The sequence below is a fragment of the Schistocerca serialis genome, chromosome 9, assembly GCF_023864345.2.
Source record: "Schistocerca serialis cubense isolate TAMUIC-IGC-003099 chromosome 9, iqSchSeri2.2, whole genome shotgun sequence".
In the NCBI taxonomy this organism is placed as follows: domain Eukaryota; kingdom Metazoa; phylum Arthropoda; class Insecta; order Orthoptera; family Acrididae; genus Schistocerca; species Schistocerca serialis.
Genome location: NC_064646.1, coordinates 329,152,010 through 329,174,802, shown reverse-complemented (window position 1 = coordinate 329,174,802; position 22,793 = coordinate 329,152,010). Strand labels below are relative to the sequence as shown.

Below are 22,793 nucleotides of genomic sequence, written 5' to 3'. Positions count from 1 at the left end.
GTTAAGTCCCGTAGAGCTCAGAGCCATTTGTTTGAAGCTGAGGGATGGTCAACCACCAGTAGGGTCAGGAGTCAGGGAACATGTTTATAGGTGATCAGGACCGAGAACTGCCACAGAGGGTGATAGAACCATCACCGTACGTGTCTATAGGTGGCCAGGACTGAGAACAGCCCACGGAGGGCAATAGAACCACCATCGTATGTGACCAACTGCTGATAGGTGGGAGACAGCTTTGGGTAACTCAGGCGGGTATACATCGCCAGATTGATCAAGGAGATGGTGGCCCCTATATCAACCTGGAAACGAACATCTATGTTAAAAATGTGGGGCGTGAGGAACAACTTCCACGTCAATGACATATCCAGTGGGATGACTGTTTGCGATATGTGCACAGTATCCTGATGCCCCGTGGGTTAGGCATGGGAGTGGTTTGAGCGGCTGCGACAGACGTATTGGAGATGGCTGTCTTTCTGACAGAGCATGCACATCTTCCAGTGACGGGGACAGTCTGCGTTAGAGTCAGCAGAAAGGCACTGTGGGCAACACAGAAGCGACCTACGCAACCGCCGACGAGGGACGACGCCACAGAATTTCGGACAAGGAGGAGTCTCAAAGACGTTGCTCTCTGTGGGCTGTACCACGCTGACAGATGGCATGAGGGAGTTAGCCGTGGGGAAGCTGTACGATTTCAAAGGAGTGGGCTATGCGCAGAATGTCTTCCAGCGATGGGTTATTGAGTTTCAACACAGCTGTGTGGACCTCTGGGTTGGAAGCCAGTTGAATGACAACACTGAGAATCAACGAATCTGCATACGACCCCTATGCAATGCTGATTGATGCAATTGAAGTCATATATTTGGCTGAGACCCTGCAAGTCCATAACCCAAGAATGGTATGACTGACCAGGATGTTGATGGTGCTGGTGGAACTCAAGCCGAGACATCACAACACGATATCACTGGGAATAGTAGCTAATCAGCAGCACACATATCTCATCAAAGGAGAGAGCCATGGGGTCTGACAATGGTGCCAACTTGTGGAGCAGAAAGAGTGTGTCTGGAGATGCCCATTACACGAATAACGACCATTGTAGAGAGTCATCCGTGACCTGAAACGCTGTGAAATGTTGTTTTAGATGATGCAAGTATGTTTCCCAGTCTCCCTTAGTGTCGTTACAAGGTGGAAATGATGACGGACGTGGGAAAGCATCAGAAACTAGGAGACACGGGGGCTGGTGCGGTAGGGTGTCCTGTGCCATGACTTTGTCAGTCAGCAACTGCAAGGATTGCTGTAAGACATCTGACTGGTGCTGCTGCCATTGCATGAGCTGCTGCTTTTGCTCCAGGAGACAAACCAACTTAGCCTCCATGCTACTGAACCTTTTACGTCATTGACAACGTTATCATCACGAGTGACCAGTGAGTGGTGCATGGCAGAGAACAGAGGTGTGAAGCCTCCAAGCAGGGGAGCCACTGGAGGTAGCGCTAACAACAAACAGACAGGACAGACAAACAAGTAGCGGATGATAGACACTATGACTGACCAGGACACAACACAAGCCAAGCAAGCAAGAACTGGGGTGATTGTTTTCCACGCATCGCATGTGCCGAATTCTTGTATTCATGTTAACCTCAATGAACCCCCACAAGGACTGAATAATTGTATTTCCAGTTTCATTTAATTGTTTTAGTATTTTCAATTGTTGAAAATCTGGTTTTAATTTTTGAAAACACACAATCACAATATTTCATGTTTATTTAAAGTTTCCCCAATTGACTACAAAGAGTTAACTATGAAATGTTGAATTTTTCAAGTTAAATTCTTAACTGATGCTTATTGTATTTGTTCTTATTTGGTTGTTTGTAGTAAGTAGTTGAACTTTTTGTTGAACCTAAGCCAAAATTCTCATAATTCCATGATCGAGAATGTATCCCCGTCTCATTGTTTACAGTTCATGTTTTTGTGTTTGCATGATCCTTGTCTCCACCACTAAACTATTTATCTTTTCATTTCATTCACAGACTATCTCAGGAACAAAAATGATGTTAGAATTGGGGGGACAGAATACGAGTGCCACAGGGATCAGTATTGGATCCGCTCTTGTTCTTAACCTACATAAATGATCTTCCAAACAAATGTAAGGTTTGCTGATGTCACAAGCAAGAAATTGGGAATCTGTACGAGTTCAAAAGAAAACGAAAAATATGCCTCATTAAAAAATGTTTCAATACATTATCTGAAGATCTAGTCATGGATTGGAACATTCTGTTAAATACATTGGCATGTAACTGTTTTTGTTATAAGGCTGCATGGCAAGTAGTAGAAGTACTGTAAATAGGGCTCTGTATTTACAGATTTAGGTACGTATTTTTTTTTGAAAAATACCACTGCAGTCAAGTCTTATACTCCAAACTGAACTGAAGACTTCAACAGGGTGGTGGCATAATTGTTTTTATGCTTGAGAAACAGGTAGGGGAGCACACACTCCAGCATTCTTAAATGGGGTACTGCCACATACCTGTACATCAATGCCCTGCACAACAATAAGAAGCAGAGTGGAACAATTGGACAGTATCACTTTGTGAGCATTTATTTACAGAATAATATGTATGAATCCATGTTTCATCTTAATAAACCAATGGTCACTTTAATTCTTGTGCCTCTTATTTTCATAAATATGTAATGTGATCACACTTTTCTGAAATTGCGGTGTCCCATTCATGCATAATAACTTGTTTATTCTAACAGTATTTCTCACAAAGGAAGGATGCGGTTCAGGCACGGGGATTAGAGTATGAACTGAATGATGATGCAGTTTAAGGTGTCAGCTATTTCACAGTTGAGTCATTTGCACTGGAGTATCTTCACACAGGAGAGATCCCTGGTAATAAGATGAGGTCAATTTACTTACTGTCTATTAAAATAATGCCCATATTGAGAAAGGTTAATTAGCTGAGCATGTATAGCATCAGCTCTGCATGCTGTAGCTTGTTGGTTCAATGTTAGCTTTATGTTAATTTAATTTTTGACTGTTTCAAAATGTGTTGATGTATATGGCCAATAATAAGGCAGAAGAAAGTAGAATTTGAGTAAAATACTTGTTTATGGCTGTAAAGTTAATATAGAAAACAAATATTATAGAATGTTAAAGATGTAAATATTATATATGTTCCTTGGATATGTCCGAAAGAACAGATACCATCTTCATATATATACAGTTAAGGCTTACCGGCCATTTGACCATGTCCTTCTGTCTGGATGCACAAACAGTGCCCGAACTCTTATGGGAACTGGCAGTAAAGCCGTGAGTAATGAGTATAATGGGCAGCAGCACTACGAACATAGTGTGTGACAGTAAGTTGCGAATGTGGGTCTCACGTGAGGCATGCCAGACATAAGTCCCTGCAGTTGCACTATCCTCTGAGTCCTTGGTGGCTCAGATGGATAGAGCATCTGCCATGTAAGCGGGAGATCCCAGGTTCGAGTCCTAGTCGGGGCACACATTTTCAACTGTCCCCGATGACTTATATTTATGCCTGGATGCAGCTAGGAGTATTCAGTTCATTGTGATGTAAGTTTTTCCTTCAATTTAATGAAAATTAAATCCTGTTGTGGGAAGGTGTCTTTCATGCAATGTTCATGGTGTGAGAATCATTTGTCTTGCCAATGTTTCAATGACAAGGACCACTAAAAATTAAATCCTAACGATAAATAAATTTGTATGCACCTGCTGCATATTAAGTAACCAATAAATTGTATATTTTATTTTTGTTATCTATTTTATAACTAACATAACAAAGAAACTTTTCAACTGTTATCAATAGTGATAGTCAAGCAAGGATGAAGAAAGAGAGATAAGAAAAAGAAAGTTTATTTTATAGCATGGTCAAACTCATGCCCCCCAGTGTGATACCTAACAATTCTAACCACTACTCAATTGCTCTGTTAAGCAACCTATGATCATTTTAATGGATCACAATGAAATTTATTTTGAACAGTTTTAAGGTAAGACACAGTGCAGCTTGAACCACTCAGTCCATTCTCTGAGCACCTATCCTGATCCCACACCCTCCATTGTCTGGGCAGCAAGCAAAGAAGTCCAGTTCTCTAGAACAAAAGCTGTGAAGTTTCACAAGGTTGGTATTTCACTGTATTTTTCATAATATTTTAAAAATTGCTGTCAAAAAACACATTCATCCATATCACAAGTGGCATTTTCATTTGTGTATTTTGCTCCCGTTTCTTTAGGGTGAATACTCAAGTTCCACTCTCCTGCCGTAGTTTGCATGCCATCAACTTACTCAGCTTCAACGTATTGCTTTCATGTTCTGTCACATTTCCCATCTGCACTGTTGTTGGTTTCCCCTTCTGATCATCATCAAATTGGGGGTAGTTGATGGCTATCATCATCATCATCAAAGTATGCCCCAATTTCCTGTTACTTGTCTGTCATTTCTTGTAACCTTTTGATCTGGTAGTTCTACCTACTTGTTTGATTCACTGCCGCTCCATTTCTTCTTGGTCTAATGTAAAGCTTATTTTACATCATATTCGTGTTTCTGTTTTGCATCTCAAATTATCCTTTGACATAAATATAATAGAGGGAAACATTCCACATGGGAAAAATATATCTAAAAACAAAGAAGATGTGACTTACCAAACGAAAGCGCTGGCAGGTTGATACACACACAAACAAACACAAACATACACACAAAATTCAAGCTTTCGCAACCAACGGTTGCTTCATTTTACAAATGTCTGCTTCTGTGTGCGTGTATGCGCAGATGGATATGTGTGTGTATGCGAGTGTATACCTGTCCTTTATTCCCCTTAAGGTAAGTCTTTCCGCTTCCAGGATTGGAATGACTCCTTATACCCTCTCCCTTAAAACCCACATCCTTTCATCTTTCCTGATGAAGCAACCGTTGGTTGCGAAAGCTTGAATTTTGTGTGTATGTTTGTGTTTGTTTGTGTGTCTATCAACCTGCCAGCGCTTTCGTTTGGTAAGTCACATCATCTTTGTTTTTAGATATATCCTTTGACGTAGGTTTTTTCTTTCTACAAATTGAAAATTAGTCTTTTACTTATACCTCTTCGATTTCTAAACTTTTTCACAGCTCTTGTCCAACTCTCATTTCTAATGGTAATTTTATCACTTCATCATGCAATGTCTTTTGGGTATCTTATCCCATTCTTTTTTTAATCACAAGTCTGTGCATGTTGATTAATTCTTTCATATTTGGTTAAAAGAGTCTGTTTTTATCATTTTTTATATTCTTTGATTACAGAATGAGAGATTTGCACAGTCAAATCTTCAGTCAAGGCGTTCATTTTGGATTGCATTAATATCATTAACAGTGTTTCAAACTACTACTACTACTACTACTACTACTACTACTACAAAATTGTCACTGTTTCTCTTGTCATCCAAACTGCGACAATTTTTGGAGAATTTCTCCCCTTGTTCTAGGAGGTTCCTACAATCACACTATATGTGAAAATTTGAAAGTATATCTTCCGTCATACCTATGACATTCCAGTAAAGACTCATACAATTTGCTGTGATTCTAACTAAGAATTTAACACGTTGAATGCCATGTGGTCGCTGGAGACCACAGCAGAACCACACACTTGGCATCAAGTGGCCAATCACAAGCCACAGGCAAGCACTTCACACCACACACCATATGCCTGATCTGGCAGAAAAGCATCCATCACTAAACATGCAACAGTCAACATCATATAATGATAATATTTCATGATCCAAATATTCCCCTACATCATTAAAAATTTGTGGAAAGAGTGGTTCTGTGGGTAAGTGCCTGAGGCTGAGTAGAGACCTACTCTGAGCATTAACTTATTTCTGTCACTTACCTTTTCTTTCACCTTTACCAATTATTTGCACACATGAAAATTAGCTAGTCGCGCAATCGTTCCATAACATATTAAATTTTAAGTGCCCCTGTAACTGGCTACGAAAATAGTATAAACGTAAAGAGGAAGGCAAGCGCATACCATCTCCAATAAGAGTATGCTAAGGAAAGTACTGCAGTTTTCAAACCAACCTCTATGAAAAGCTAAGCTTCACTTATGAAAAACCAATCTGACTGCACAGATTTTTTACCCATTTCAAAATGCTGAGTGTTTAATTATTCTATCACTGATTCACTTAACTTCACTGCAAATACTGAATTCTGAAAGGATTAAATTAATTTTTAGATTACAATTTTCTTAATATTTTATTTCATTGATTTCCATACGAATTTGCTTGCTTTCCATACAAACAATCAATCAGTTCTTCCGTTTTGTGTGTCAGTTTCAGGATATTTACAGTGCCAACTCTAAATTGGTGGTCATTTGGTTATAGGTGTAGGTGTAGTGTCAATAATCAATCATTTGCAGTTTACTGATGTTTTAAAGGTTTTCCTCTGGCTTGAATGCCCACTTTAACAAACCACCTTGCCGAGTATCACCAAGGCCGGTCAGCCCTAACACAGTGAATTCCCTTTTTACTTCACTTTATGAGCAACATTTTACCTCGGACCACCACTTGTCTCCTACTGCTCTGATAAGGAATTGGATTTTGGGACACAATAAGTAAAAACAACAGAAACAAAAAAATAGTTTATTTTACATAACTGTAATTTTCTTACAGATAGTATACAAATCTGATGATATTCTCTGATCTGAAATAAGATACTGGATTGATACAATGGACAGAATCTGCATTAACTTTTTTGAATGGACACTATAGCATAACCATTCAACAATCAACTATCTAGCTATAACATAGACCAATTATGTGTATACATGTGATGCCATTAATCAAACAAAATGCATATACAGCTCAAACTTTGAGCCCAGTGGCATGCTTTCACTATTGGAACCAAGCTAATATATACCCATGCAATAAATGTCATTAAGAATTCTGAATTTTTAGTTAATAATGCCATTCTAAAAGATCACCGTATACATTTAATTGGTGTATAGTAGTTATATTTACTTCTTCCATTAAAAATATACTGTGCAGCATCAACACTCAGCGATTAAGTGTAATAATGAACACAAAACTGTCACAAACAGGACAAAATTATGTTGATATGTTGACTGTCAGTTTCATCTACAATCCAAAAACAAGTAAAATTATTTCTCTGAGAGCTAAATGTTCACTAACAAGTGTAAATTAATTTTACAAAGATCACTTACTTTTCGACATACATAATTTTCTTTACTCATTATACATTGATTGCAGGCAGTGTGCTACTATAAACAGTCACTCCACAAACTGTAGGCACACAGACAACTAGTATTAATGGTTATTAAATATTTACTGGACATTTTCAATATTAGCTTTGGAGGACATGTGTTTGATGTAGTTATAAGCACTCAGCACTCCTTTGTTCCCAACTTCTGGATGACAATGTAGGTTCCCTGAGATCACAAATCTGCATTCTTTCTGACATTTCCAAAAACAGCTGTAACACCTTATGAAAGAGCGAAGTGAAATTCTGTGTGTTAGGACCTTGTCATGACAACTTTCCCAACTCTGAGTTCCTCAGTTAGTTTCACTTCTTCCAGAACAGATTCAAATGATACTGTATGGTGGATATTTGGACTGTAAGAAAGACAATATGTAAACAAACACCTCATACAAGTAGACAAAAAAATAGATAACTACAAAAAACCTATTCTATACATTTTCTGTATTACATCAATAAGTAACAGAAGTGTTGGAAACATTAAAGAGTTTATAACTTAGCTGTCAAGCTCTGCAATTCTGGAGATTAGCCAACAATTTAAACACTTACCTTATTTTTTTGCAATTTTGTTCCTCCAGTACCTACTACAACAAATCAAAAATATATTTTAAGGCTTTGACTAACAGGGAGGGCCTGATGCGTGTAAATATTAGTGTGTGTGTGTGTGTGTGTGTGTGTGTGTGTGTGTGAGAGAGAGAGAGAGAGAGAGAGAGAGAGAGAGAGAGAGAGAGAGAGAGAGAGAGAGAGAGAGAGGGGGGGGGTGTTGCGTGAGGGGTGGAGTGAGGGGAGTATGGGAGGGGGAGTATGGGAGGGGGAGTATGGGAGGGGGAGTATGGGAGGGGGAGTATGGGAGGGGGAGTATGGGAGGGGGAGTATGGGAGGGGGAGTATGGGAGGGGGAGGTATGGGAGGCAGAAGGGGGGGAGTGGGGGTATGGGAGGGGGAAGGGGGAGTGGGGGTATGGGAGGGGGAAGGGGGAGTGGGGGAAGGGGGGCGTGGGGGAGGGGGGGTGGGGGAAGGGGGGAGTGGGAAGGGGGGGAGTGGGGGAGGGGGTTGGGGGAAGGGGGGAGTGGGGGAGGGGGTGGGGGAAGGGGGGAGTGGGGGAGGGGGGTGGGGGAAGGGGGGAGTGGGGGAGGGGGGTGGGGGAAGGGGGGAGTGGGGGAAGGGGGGAGTGGGGGTATGGGAGGGGGAAGGGGGGAAGTGGGGGTATGGGAGGGGAAGGGGGGATGTGGGGGTATGGGAGGGGGAAGGGGGCAGTGGGGGTATGGGAGGGGGAAGGGGGCAGTGGGGGTATGGGAGGGGGAAGGGGGCAGTGGGGGTATGGGAGGGGGAAGGGGGGAGGTGGGGGTATGGGAGGGGGAAGGGGTCAGTGGGGGTATGGGAGGGGGAAGGGGTCAGTGGGGGTATGGGAGGGGGAAGGGGGCAGTGGGGGTATGGGAGGGGGAAGGGGGCAGTGGGGGTATGGGAGGGGGAAGGGGGGAATGGGGGTATAGGAGGAGGAAGGGGGAATGGGGGTATAGGAGGAGGAAGGGGGAGTGGGGGTATAGGAGGAGGAAGGGGGGAGTGGGGGTATAGGAGGAGGAAGGGGGGAGTGGGGGTATAGGAGGAGGAAGGGGGGAGTGGGGGTATAGGAGGAGGAAGGGGGGAGTGGGGGTATGGGAGGAGGATGGGAGGAGGAAGGGGGGAGGGGGGAGTGGGGGTATGGGAGGAGGAAGGGGGGAGTGGGAGGTTGGGATGGGGAGGGGGAGTGGGAGGGGAGAGAGGGAAGGGTGGAGTGGAGGTGAAGGTGCTAACCCATGGGTAATTATGAGTAATTAAGAGAAGGGGTGTAGGTGGGGGAGGGGGGTATAGGTGATACAACAGATGGTTGGATGATGACTAACCAAAAGTGAATGAAGTAATATGAAACTCCCTGAGGTAAGAACTAATAGTTCTGAAAGCTAGGATCATGTAAGTGCATACATGGCCTGACAAAAAAAGTGTGTGCACGTACACACCACTGGTGGGTGTGTAAATAGTTTAAGTTGCCATTATCTGGGACAGGTAGAATGGGCAATATAATGCACTGTTGTTGTTCATATTATTGCTGTTCCCAAGTCTGACACAGTGTAGTAAGTGGTGCAAAAAGCAACAGATGTTGAGTGATCATTGTGAAGCACACAGAGATGCTACGTAAAGGTGTGAGACAATGTTATCAGGATCTGAAAGGGACTTCATAGTGAGTCCCTATTTGACCAGCTCATTGAATCATGCAATACCCAGATTTGTGCAGCATTCAGATTTGACAGTGACCCGATGTTGGACTGCCATAAAGAAGGATCGCCCTATGTGCTCTGTACATTATGACCCCTTCACATCCGCACCTGCCATCCAAGAACAAGTAATGAGCTCCCTGCAACATTCTGTGTTCATCCCACACTACGGGTCAGAGAATAGCAGCTGCTGAACTTTGGAATTACCATCCCATGCGTAGGCTGCCATTAACACCACAACAGAAACAACTGTGCATGGACTGGTGCCATGACTGGGACGCTAAAACTTATTTTATTGTGTTCAGTGATAAATCAAGATTCTGCACTAACCAAGATGGTCATCGCCAGAAACCTGGGGAGACGTCTTATTCTTCCAATATTTTGCAAAGGAAAGGTGGTATTTTCTCCTGGTGTCACAGTGTAGGGAGCCATCTGGTATGACTTCAGGTCACTAGTGCTAGTGATTGAGGGAACTCTGATGGCACAACAGAATGCCAATGACATCTCTCTTCCTTTATGTGTTACCTCTCATGTGACAGTATCACGCTGCGATTTTTCAATAGGGCATTGGTCACCCACATGTGGCAGGTGTCTATGAGCTGTCTGCATAATGTTGAGGTACTCAGGTGATCAGCACAACCTCCAGATCTATCCACAATAGAACATGTATGGAACCAGCTTGGACATCAATTCCATCCCAAAGCCAGGATCCCGGCTATCAAAGACTAGGTACAACAGTTGTGGGCCAGCTTGTTTCAAGAGAGAATAGAAGAGTTTTATGATTCCCTTCCTGTGACTGAATCAGTGCATGCATCCATCCACGCAAGAGTGGGCGTAACATCATATTGGCAAGTGGTCTCATAATGGTAAGTTCTGGACCTGCCAAACCCACCCACCCAGCATTTCATATGCCAGTCCTGCCACAGGCTTACCGTACCCCATCATAGTCTGGGCCATCCGAGAAAGCAGTCACGTCATATACCAATTCTGCCACAAACATTGCACAGCTTTTTATATTGGTATGACTAGCAACCAGCTGTCCACTAACATAAACGACCACAGCAAAACTGTGGCCAAGAGCAAAGCAGACCATCCTGTGGCACAACATGCAGCTGAACATAACATTCAGTGGCTGCTTCACTACTCAACCCATCTGAATCTTCCCCTCCACCAGCTTTTCTGTACTGCACAGACAGGAGTTATCCTTACAACACATTCTCCATTCCCGAAATTATACTGACCTCAATCTATGGTTACCCACTGTCTCCACACCCTCCACCCAACAGTTTCCACCCCCTCTATCCTATCAACTCCTCCCTATTCTCATCGCGTCACCCTCTGTGTGTGCTGCCCTCTGCCAATGCACCTACCTGACTTTCCCCATCCCAGCTCCTCTCCCTCATCACTCCTCCCACGCACCCTCCCGAGTTCCTTGCCTCACAGCCTCCCGAAGCCGCAACTGTTGGCAGTCTAGTACCTACACGCTCCGGTGGAGAGCACTCATTCATTTTGGCTGAGTGTGTGGACGGTTACTGGCTAACTGGTGAGTTAAGGGATTCAGTCCCTCAGTCAAGAGATGGATAATCTGCAGTTAGTTATAGAAAACTGATCAAATTTTGAAAATATGTAGGAGTGATAGAATCAAGGCGCTGAAAGCAATATTGGTGCTACAGCTCAGAAATAATTAAGGGAGGTACAAGTATAAGAGAACACATCTGTGGCACGAGAAATCTCAACTGCATTTGTCCCCACCATCTCAATTAAGGTTTAAGACAGTTACGGAGTAAGAAACGCTTTCTAGGCAGGATGATTCATAATAGTAAACGTGAGAAGACTAAATATATAATGAACATTTGTTGGACCAACAAGAATAAAATAAGGTGAAAGAAATAATTAGGTCAGTAGGTGGGTGGGGCATCAGGCAAATGTCCTCCAGGACTCAAGCATGCAATAGGGGCATCCCTCCGACAGTCGTCCTATCCCTGATCCATTATAGCTAACAGGAACACCACCCATTACCCTGCAAGAAGTATAAAAACCTGGTCAACTGTTCTTTCATCATCAGCTAGTATCAAGGACAATGAACCTTTAAGGTTTAGCCTTCTTCAGAGCATTACTCCTAAACTGTAAAATAGGGTGTAGTAGTAAAAATGGCCAACCACACCGTAGAGACAGTTGACGAAGGCGGCTGGGCAGAGCTGGTAGGGTCAAGCGTCCCCCCAGGCCCAGCATCTGGCAGGAGATGCCCCAACCTACTCCCACCATGAAAGTAGTTTAAAAAGTTATTTCTGAGAATAAAACCACACTCTTGAAGAAAAAGAACAACACATTCACCCATCCATAATTCATGGCCTTTTTCAGGAAAGCTCACGGCACCTGTAACTAGTTATGAATGTGTGTGTTCATTACATCTTTGATATTCAACTCTTTGATTACATTCTACCATTTGCTGGGTGCAGACATATGCAGAGATTTCCATACCCTCTGTCTTCTCTACTGATTTATCAATGAACACTGTCCCTCATATCTCTCCTCGATCTTAACAATCTTGTCTAAACAACATGGAAGAAACATCTGCTCCCATCAGACCAAAATCCTTTCTGTCCCACTCCATCATTAAGCCACTTTCTCGAAGTTCATCTCATCAGTAGGCAAATGACTCTGGAATAACTTCTCACAATATGTTAGAGAAATGAACTACATCTCCAGATTCAGAAGACAGTTAACAATGTATCTACAATAACAACAATAATGATTATTATTGTTCCTGTACATTCTTGTTACCCTCCGCAGCCTTCTTTCCATCATGGTCTCCCTGATTTCCAAGTATTCTTAGCTGATGCAGTCTCCTTAAATTTCCCTTCCCCAGAACTTGCTATATCAGAAAACATCTATTTGGTACATCTATAAATTCTTCTTATATCTGCTCCTGCTGCTTACTGCTACTACTATTGGCAGAAGCTGCAGTACTACATGTACGGGGTTATTACAATAAATGATTCAGGTGATTTCACAGATTTGCAGTAGCTATATTATTTGACATATTGTCACAAGGGGCACCCGCGCATGCGGGCCCACACACACACACACACACACACACACACACACACACACACACACACACACACACACACACAGAGAGAGAGAGAGAGAGAGAGAGAGAGAGAGAGAGAGAGAGAGACTCAAAATCTTTTTTCTTGGCATATTACAAGTCGACCATATGTGACAAACAAACGTAAAATGTAAAACAACACTCTCAGGCACAATAGAAAACAAACAGGGGAAAATGCTGATTGGTGAAGAGATGGAAAGAATACACAGAGGAGTTGTATGCCGGAACACCTCTTTCGGAGGAAGTAATAGGAAGAGAAGAGCAAGTAGACGAAGATGACAAGGGAGATGACATTCTGCAAGAAGAATTTGACAGAGCTCTAAAAGAACTACGGGACAACAAACCAACGGATATTGATGACATGCCTGCAGAACTAATAAAGAATGCTGATGACAGCATGAAAATGATGCTGCTTAAACTTATTAGGTCCATCTATAACACAGGCGAGATACCGACAGATTTCCAGAAATGTATCATTGTTCCTATGCCAAAGAAGGCAGCAGCTACAAAATGCTAACAGTTCCGAACTCTAAGCCTAATATCATGTGCATCAAAAATTCTCATAAAAGTAGTTCTGAAGAGAATTGAAGAGAAGGTGGAGGATATGCTGAGTGAAGATCAATTTGGTTTCAGAAGGGGATTGGGAACAATAGAGGCGATTCTGGCACTGAGAATCGCTATCGAAAAGCAATTACATAAAAATAAACCAACTTATATTGCCTTTGTAGACATGGAAAAGGCATTTGATAATGTTATCTGGCAAGAGATGTTCAGAGTGCTGAGGAAAATTGGAATAAAGTACAAAGACATCCGTGTGATACTCAGTTTCTATAAGAATGAGGTGGCAATGATTAGGAATTGTCACCAGGAACAAGAAGCAAATATTAGAAAATGGGTAAGGCAAGGATGTGCTCTCTCCCCTCTTATATTCAATGCTTACATCCAGGAAGCTATAGACCATGTTTGAGAAACTACTGAGGTGGGGATCAAAATTAATGGGCAGTAGATAGACATGCTACGTTACGCAGATGATATTGCTATGGTCATGGAGACAAGAGACGATCGAGAGGAAGTCCTCAGAACAATGGAAAAAATTCAATGCAATCAGTATGGAATGAGAATAAACAAGAAAAATACTAAAGTTATGGTATGCAGTACAGGAGCAGAATATGAACCTCTGAGAATGAGAATTGGAAGAGATGAGCTGGAAGTGATAGAGGAATTTACTTACCCGGAAAGCAAAATCACAAGAGCTGGCAGAAGCCAGAAAGAAATTGCGACCAGAATACAAAAGGCCAGAATTGAATTTAATCAGAGAAGGAACTTACTCACCAGCAACAAAATCAGTCTGAAAATAAGGAAACATATCCTGAAAGGTGTGGCCCTATACAGATGTGAAACTTGGACAATTGGAAGAGAAGAGAAAAGATGGCTAGAGGCTCTGGAGATGTGGTGCTATAGAAGGATGAAGAAGATCAGCTGGAGAGACAAAGTAACAAATGAATAGGTGCTTAGAAGAGTACAGGAAACCAGATCTCTGTGGAGGCACATCCAAACAAGAAGAGACAAACTTGTAGGGCACATCCTACGACACAACTCAATGCCACTGGAACAATTGGAACAATAGTAGAAGGAGCTATTGAGGGAAGGAATCGGCAGGGGGGGGGGGGGGGGCAACCAAGGATATCATACATGCAACAGATCATGAATGACGTTGGATGTAACACATACGTGGAAATGAAGAGGAAGGCAGATGGAAGAGAGGAATGGCACTCTGCTGCAAACCAACCTCAGGGCTGAACACTAAAAGAAAGAAGAAATATGTGACCACCTACTGGTTCTTTGGACATCAAGCTTATAATAAAGTTCTCCTCACGTTCGGCACAGCATGTCCTCATCAACTTGTTCAAAAGCATAGCTGATGCAGCTTGAAGTTCTGGTAGGTTATTGGTGAAGGAGGTGTAAATCTTGATTTTTTCACACAATCTCCACACAAAAAGAATCACATGGGTATTGTTAGGCCAGATTGATGCAAATTCATTTCAAGTACAACATGCACTTTCTCAGTGCCTGTTGCCATCTTACCTCACTGCTGAGCTCTTGTGGCAGATATGTGAATTGCAGATGCAAGATACAAAACTTTTTGTATTTGTGTACCTAAGTATTGAGTTATGTCACAATATGTCCATTAATGCCAGCTACTGTGAATTTATGAAAACACTCACTTCAATCAATTATAAAAACCTTGTACTGCCGGTATTAACTTTATTAGTTTAGTCAGTATAATTTATTCACACTGCCACTTCATACATTCAAATCATTTTAATACTAGTTATCATATTAAAACTGTTATATCTTAGCGAACTATAATGTACATAAGGTACTGTATGCGTAAAACCCTTGTCCAATGTAAGAGAGGGCCTGATGACCCTAATCAATTCAGATTTAAAAAATAAAAATAAATAAAAATAAATAAAACCTGCCAATATTAGGGCCAAGAAATCCAGAAGACCATGCTTATCACGGAAAGTGAAGAGGATGTGAACAACTCTCAGTAAGGCTCCGAAACAAAAACGCGTTACTCAGTAACTAAGACAAAACTATGGGCCAATCTCGTAAGACTGATGCAGATGTGGCACATGATGGTGGATTCTTCTGAGAAGAGTAGAAGAAGCACAATGCAGCAGTGGTCTTTTTGTTTATTAGATGGGGTAGAAGCCCCCAATATGTTGTTCCATCTCCGGGTCAGGACAGGTTATTTCCATCTGTAAGTTTGCACCTAGGATCATCAAAGCAAATGTTGGGCTAGTAACCATTTCTCCAGCCAACCAACCAACCAACCAAGGATACCCATATGACATGGGACCCACAGAAAGATAACTGAGCAGGTTAGTTGGTTGGTTGGTTGAAAGATTAAAGGGACCAAACCGCAAAGTTCATCGGTCCCTTGTTTCATAAACACACAGAGCACATTGAAACCATCCACCAGTCATTCTAAACACTAAAAGAAAAAATTGTGGGGGAAGAAAAGCCCCAAGGTCAATGGTAAGGCAACATGGAAAACAGAGCACAGCAACAATAACAACATAGAGAAGAAAGGCAACAGAAGAATTAAAACTGTACAGCAGAGTATCGTGGCTGGCTGATCACGAAAATAAAAGGATGAGCCAGCCACTCTGCAACACGTTAAAACTTCCAGCCTAAAAGATTAGGGTGGAGCCGAATTACAACACAAAACTAATTAAAAGATACAGCACAAAAGAGGGTGATGCAATAAAATTAGATGGACCTATAAAAGCCGCTTGCATGAATAAAACTTGAAACCCTATCTGCCATAGAGACATTGTCACTAAAAGAGATGATAAATCACCCTGGAGATTAAAAATTCGCCTGAGGGCAGTTAAAATAGGACATTCCAACAACATATGGGCCACCGTCATGTTTGCACCACAGCGACAATGAGGGAGGTCCTCTCAACACAGCAGATGACCATGCGTCAGCCAAGAGTGACCAATGCAGAGCCTACACAACAGAATCCCAGCGAGAGGCCCGCATGGAGGAACCCCACAGAGTCGTCGTCTCCTTTACTCACTGCAGCCTGTTGGGCGCAGACAGAGTGCGCCATTCGTCTCCCCACATCCCAAAGACCCGACGGCGCAACACCGATCGGAGATCAGTTGCCGGGAGGCTGATCTCCAACGTCAGTTTGCGGTTAGCTTCTTTGCCTAACTTGTCGGTGAGTTCGTTTCCCGCTATCCCAACGTGTCCCGGAGTCCATATGAACACCACCGAACGTCCCCACTGTTCAAGAGTGTGAATGGACTCCTGGATGGCAACAACAATGGGATGGCATGGGTAGCACTGGTCAAGAGCCTGTAGACTACTGAGAGAGTCACTGCAAATGACAAAGGTCTCTCCAGTGCTGGTACGAATACGCTCAAGGGCACGAAAAACGGCTGTTAGCTCTGCAGTGTAAACATAGTCCGCATGAGCATAAGCGTACCCCAGACGGCCATCAACCATCGAGCCATCAGTATAGATAACCTCCGAGTCACAGTATGCGTCTAGGAGAGCAAGAAATTGGCGGCGCAAGACTGCAGGAGGAAGTGAATCTTTTTGCCATCAGGAGAGGTCCGGCCGAAGCTGCGGCCGACAAATACAACAAGGTGGTGTCTGTGGGTGGACCTGAAAAGCAGATGGAAGAGGCAAAGACTTCACTAAGGAGTGACCAAACATGGATCCCAATTGTATGGCCTGATCGTGGCCGCCGGTGTGGGATATGAACTGCCGCATTAGTGAAAACGAGACAGTAGTTAGGGTGACGGGGCGAACTAACTGAGCAGGCAATACAACAAAGGTCAGATAGAATTTTGTGAGGTAGCAGGTATCACACAATGACAACAACAATCAATATCCTGGTGTGTGTTCACTGAGTCACTACAAATCAAAATGCTGTTGCAAGATCTGTTAATAAAATTGAGGGCTATCTGGTATGCTGTAAAAAAAATAATAAAAAAAAAAAACCCCTACTTTTTCTTGGCAACGAATGTTGTTCCTGACCATTGGGAGAAGTAAAAGCACATCCCGACCTATTCTTGGATTTAGAGCTGTCAGTGTAAATGGGAGGAACAGACAGTGAAAGGTCATGGAGACAACTGAAACTTTAGGTCCTCACAACAGATCAATCACAATTCGTCGTCTGGGTACTAATAAAGGTTGAGGGTTTGTAGGAAGACATGGACTCATTCTAAGGAAGTTAGGTGGAGGCCCCAGTTAAGGGCCTCAAGGGACATTCCAACTCTTAATCCCACCTAAGACCTGGTGTCAGGAGGTCGAAGCCCCTTTTATGCAAAAAGAATTTGGTAAGACCAATGATTAGGAAATTGTAGGATTGTGATTGTGTAAGCGAGCAAGAGCTGGTACGATCAGAACTAAGGAGGTAAGATCCTCGCTTTGGCAAAGAGAATGTCTATGGGCCTACACTAGTAGGAGCCAATGGCCACTCTTACACCATGATGGTGGCTTGGATCCAATAATTTCAAAACCAAAGGTACCACTGAGCCATAAACCTGGCAACTGTAGTCCATCTGAGACTAGACAGACAATACGCACAGTGTGAGCAAGGAAGCAGAGAGTGTTAAGCTTTGACATGCTGCTTGTCTTTAGTTGATGAGTATAGGGGAGCCACGTCATTTTTTAATCAAAGATAAGTCACAAAAATTGAGACAGTGCAACCACTTCTTAGCCCTGGATACCCAAGTAGAGTTCTGGGGTAGGGCAGTCCATGATATGTGGACAGAAACGCATGGTAAGTTTTTACGATAGAGAATTGGAATCCATGGGAAAGAGTCCAATCAGAGGCTACTGTTTGGCTAAGGCAACAGACAGAGCAATATCAAATGAAAAAATTATCAGCATAGAACACAGTGGCAACCACTGGTCCGACTGAGGTCACTAGCACATTGATGGCAATGAGGAGTGCGACACTCAGCATGGAGACCTATGGGACACCATTCTCTTGGGCTTGTGATGTGTTGAGAAATGTATCACTTGTAGCCCAACAAAGCTCATGGGATAAAAACTGATTAATAAAAATCACTAGGGAGCGTTAAAAGCTCCAGTCATTGAGGATAAGTAAAATCTGAGATGCCAAGTAGTGTTGTATGCCTTATGTAGGTCAAAAAAGGCTGCAATGATATTTTGGCATTCATAAAAATGTCTGTCAGATTGTTGTTTCCAACCTAACAAGATGGTCAGTTGTGGATAATCCCTCACAGAAACCACGCTGGTGCTTAAATTTGAGAACCCTACATAATCAGCTGGCTATCATTCTCTCAAGCATGCTGGTGGGGCTAATTAGTCATTAGCTGCAGATGGTTATTGGGTTTTTGCCTGGTTTGAGGATTGGGATGATGATATATGATCCCACCACTGTAACAGAAAAACACTTTCTAGTCAAGTACAGCTAAAGACCCTGAGTAGATTGAGACCAAGTAACATTAAGATGTTGGATAATCTGACTAGGAATTGAATCAGGGCCTGGGCCTGTATCATGTGACACGTCAAGATTCATTATGTGATTCAGTGTTTGGGGGGGGGGGGGGGGGGGTAAAGGATAGGAGGATGTCTTCAATTTGTCTGTCACATATTTTAAATGTAATTAGGTAATAAGAGAGCACCAGTGCTGTTGCAGAGTGGGACATGAGGAGTTCATCATGAACTGATTCATTACGAGCAGTGCAGTGCCCTTTGATGATCCACAACAGCTGTTGCAATGTCTATTTTATTGTGCACTGGCAGGCAGTGGAGTGGGCCCCTCAGAAAGGGGAATTTCCAGTGATACAGGTAGTCTCACCAGAGATCTCCCACAACCTCATTGATGCAATCTGGCTGGGGGACAAAGGTGACAGCAGTGTACAACTAACAGCTGGCCCTTCGAATAGCCTAATGCGGTAACTACTTGATTGGGCAGCGACAAAAAGTCACTGGATTACTGGAAAATGGTCATTGTCAGAGGGGTAATCAAGTAACAATCACTGCAGTGAAGCCATGAGATTGGGGGAAGAGACAGTAAGATTGACAGCTGAAAAGGTGACGTGGGCGGTTCTAGGATGGGCAGGATTACAGTCACTTAGGACACATAAATCAATATTGGAAAGAAGCTGGTCAATCAGAACCTCTACCAGATAAGGTGGTACTTACCCTCAAAAAGTGACGCTCATTGAAATCCCCAAATAGGTGAAAAGCAAGGGCAGTTGCTGGAGTAAGGTCATGGTGTTCATCTCAAGTACATGCCCTGCCTGGAGGTAAATATATTTTTCCAAATGGTGATTGCTGATATCATTTGCACTCTCACTGATATTGCTTTCAATGTGTTAGAAAGGGGAACGTACTCACTGATGACATCTGTGCAAACCAATGTACATATCTCAGGGCCAGTGCGGTTCCAATGGCATGCATTGTAATCTTGATGAGTTGGATACTGGTTGTCTTGGAAAGCAATGCAGATCAGGTAACAAGAAGAAATCAGTTGCCATAGCTCTGAACTATCAAAGGAATTAAAGTTAGGTGTGAAGGGGCCAAAAGGACAGGTCATGCCCCAGAATCACTGTGTCACCAGTGGGGGCAGAACAACATCAATAGACATTACTTCAGAGTTTGATGGCATGAGGGGATTTGGTGGCTCTGGGATAGTTGGAAATAGCCTTCTTCCAAAATTTCTTCTTTGTCTCTTTCACAACTTTTGGTGGCCGAAAATCTTGTGAGGGCTTATTTGCTATGGGCACAGGAATGGAAAAAGAGTGGGCAGTCTGGAGATCCACAGCCTGTATCCCCCTCAGCCACTGGCTCATGTAGGATTGCTGGTCTTTAGATTTCCAGGGAGAAGATTCCAGAAAGGGAGACTGTCACTGGTGATGCTGGAAGAGAGTGCTGCTTCTCCAGCCGAGTGTGGAGCCACTCCCAAGGTCAAGTTTATTTGCACGAGTACCAGGGGTTGATGGTGAGGGAGTGAATACAACAAACACTGCCAATGACCAATGACCTAGCCACAGTAGTGGCAAAAGTCGATATCGTTGGGACTAATAGGAACAATCTCATGTTTTTACATGCTCCAAAATATGAGAGGCTATTGGTGACCTACCTCCAGTTCTGGGATTTTTGTGTTCCTTGATCAGGCTAGAACATTTTGGGGATCAGGGAGGGTAGGCATTCTCGCATTTGACACAGACAGGTGGTAACATACATGGTGAAAAGGCCAACCAGTGTCTGCAGAAACTGAGTCACATGTAAACTGAAAGACATATGCCTGATGCACTGGTGTTTAAAGCACTGCAAAGAGTGTGGGAAGTACGGCTTCACTTTGCAGCAGTAACTGATGAGTTTTGATCTCCTCCAGAAGTGAATCCCTTAAAAGGGAGGATGAATGTGCTGGTGCTAAACTTGTTGCATTGGGGGAGGGGGGCTCCTCGACGTACACGATGTATGCAGGGGATCCCTTGGTCTTTCCGAGGATTGATAGTGTTCATGCAGTTCTACATCCCTTTGCAGCATTAAATTTTGTTGAAAAATCAGTCTCTGTACCATGTTTAGGTTCTTATGGGGAGTTATAGTAATAGATACACCAGGAAGTTGTTTACAGATAGTAAAACACAGGACTGGTTAGGATTTGCCATCTTAACTAAGATGGAACCACTTTTCCATCGTGCATAATTCAAGCAACTTTCTTGGCCAGCTGCCTTGTCTTGGTGCTACATCAATTGTCTGCTGCTGGTCTATATACAGTGACCCCATCAGCCTGAAGATGTGGTCTCAGACAGACTTCCTGATGTGTTAATCCAATGCACTGATGCTGCCCAAAAATCAGCTCTAATGACATATCAGAATAGTGAGAGGCACCACATGGTGGTCTCAATGCTGTGACCATCCACTTCAGAGGCAGCATCTGAGTAACACCAGACCACTGGAATGCCGACGGCTGAGTGCAGCGGCAAACCCTAGAACAATGCAGGTCCCAATTTTTACTACTTTTACTTTTCATCTATTGTTTCGTCCAGACTTGTGACAGCAAAATAATGAGAATAATGAGAACAAGCAAAGTAATAATACAGGAAGCAATAAAGCACTTGTTGCTGGCAGTGGCACTGTTGCATGCAGATAACATGGAATGTTGCAGGGAAGCAGAGAGAGAGTGCCTCAGATGGGAAAACTGCAAATATTTGTAATCCCATTCTGCCAAACTCAGCAATGGAATTTGGCATATCCACATTAGTTTATACCCCTCCCCCACCCCCACCCCCATTCTGGAAAGCCAGGCAAGTCATTACAGTATTTACGGGAAACATTCAAACTGCAGCAGAGCTAGGATGGTTCGGAGGCTACCAACTAGGAAATGCATTCAACTTAAGCTGACTGGCTAAGCTTGTACATTTCTTGTATGACACAAGCATCTATGAAATGTTCATAATTTTTCAGATTTACAGGGGTGTCTATTATAATATTACCAAGCTGGTTTTAGATCATATCTCAAAAGCGAACATGGAAACTCATGCTCTTATCAATAACAATAGCAAAAATCTGGCGATTACATGTGTGGTGGAGCAGCAGATAATGGATTTCTTTCTGAGGTTTCACACAGTCAGATGCTAGTTTTTGGAACTTTCCAGAATGCAATAATCACAACACCAAAGACCCGGAAGCAATCATGAAAGGATATATGCAGCAGATGTAGTATATTATCTTTGAAAAATTTAATTTTTGACATTGACTGCATGTTTATTAACCATCCACTACTGCAGTTTCAACCTTGTGGTGATTTTCAAGTGGGTAGCAGCTGCAAACGATGGGTACACACAGGGTTAGATATAGTACTAACATAATAAACATGTTTTACAATGAAGTAGCGCAAAAATCTTTATTAGAAGGGACAAAAAATTACTTATGTGCTGCAGGCACAGCAATAGTCATCAGTAAAAGGAATAAAAATTATGTGAGCCTCTAGTGCTCATCTCAGCTGTAACACCATCTAAATAAAGTTCAAAACATGTCAATATGTTACGAGAATGAACCACACAATTAAGCGGAAGACTCTTCACTGAATTTACTACTATGTGACAGACAGGAAAATAACATAAAATAAAACTTGAGCTTATTGCATGTCATTAACTAACAGCATACCTGTCAAAAACAGTTGAAAACGAAATTCAGCAAATTTGCACCATCTCCAAAGACTACACTTAAGACGCACGCAGGAGTCTTGATACACAGCCTTTGTCAGCACAGGTATGTGTACCCTTAAGTGCTAATGTTTTGGTAATGAGAAGCTGAAGTTGATCAACTTTATTAACACTGGCAAGAAACAGACATATCCCTAACTTAGCAAGTACCCTCAACACTACATGGTTGTTACGACACACACAATAACAAGGCACAGTTACAAAATGTTCTCATTTTACATAGTTATCTGATTTTTACAGAATATCCAGGAGACATGCAGCAGCAAAAGCAAACACTGCAAATACTTCCCAAGAAAATAAAAGCATGCACCACAAAGGAATTATCTGAATCCGGTGGAAATCGGTGCATCTGATGTACATGTATAGACAAACAAATGATTACAAATTCAGAAAAATTGGACAGTTTATTCAAGAGAATGAGCTTCACAAACTGGTAA

At 42.6% G+C, this 22,793-nt stretch overlaps 1 protein-coding gene across 1 annotated transcript in view; it reads right to left on the bottom strand.

Moving 5' to 3' along the window:
* Positions 1-6,611: 6,611 nt before the first annotated feature.
* LOC126419894 (quinone oxidoreductase-like protein 1) overlaps positions 6,612-22,793 on the bottom strand; it is a 129,583-nt gene continuing 113,401 nt past the window's right edge. Inside the window, exon 7 of the mRNA XM_050087157.1 lies at positions 6,612-7,615. Within this exon, the coding sequence (XP_049943114.1) occupies positions 7,516-7,615 (100 nt within the window). The 3' untranslated portion in view covers positions 6,612-7,515. The remainder of the gene's footprint in view (positions 7,616-22,793) is intronic.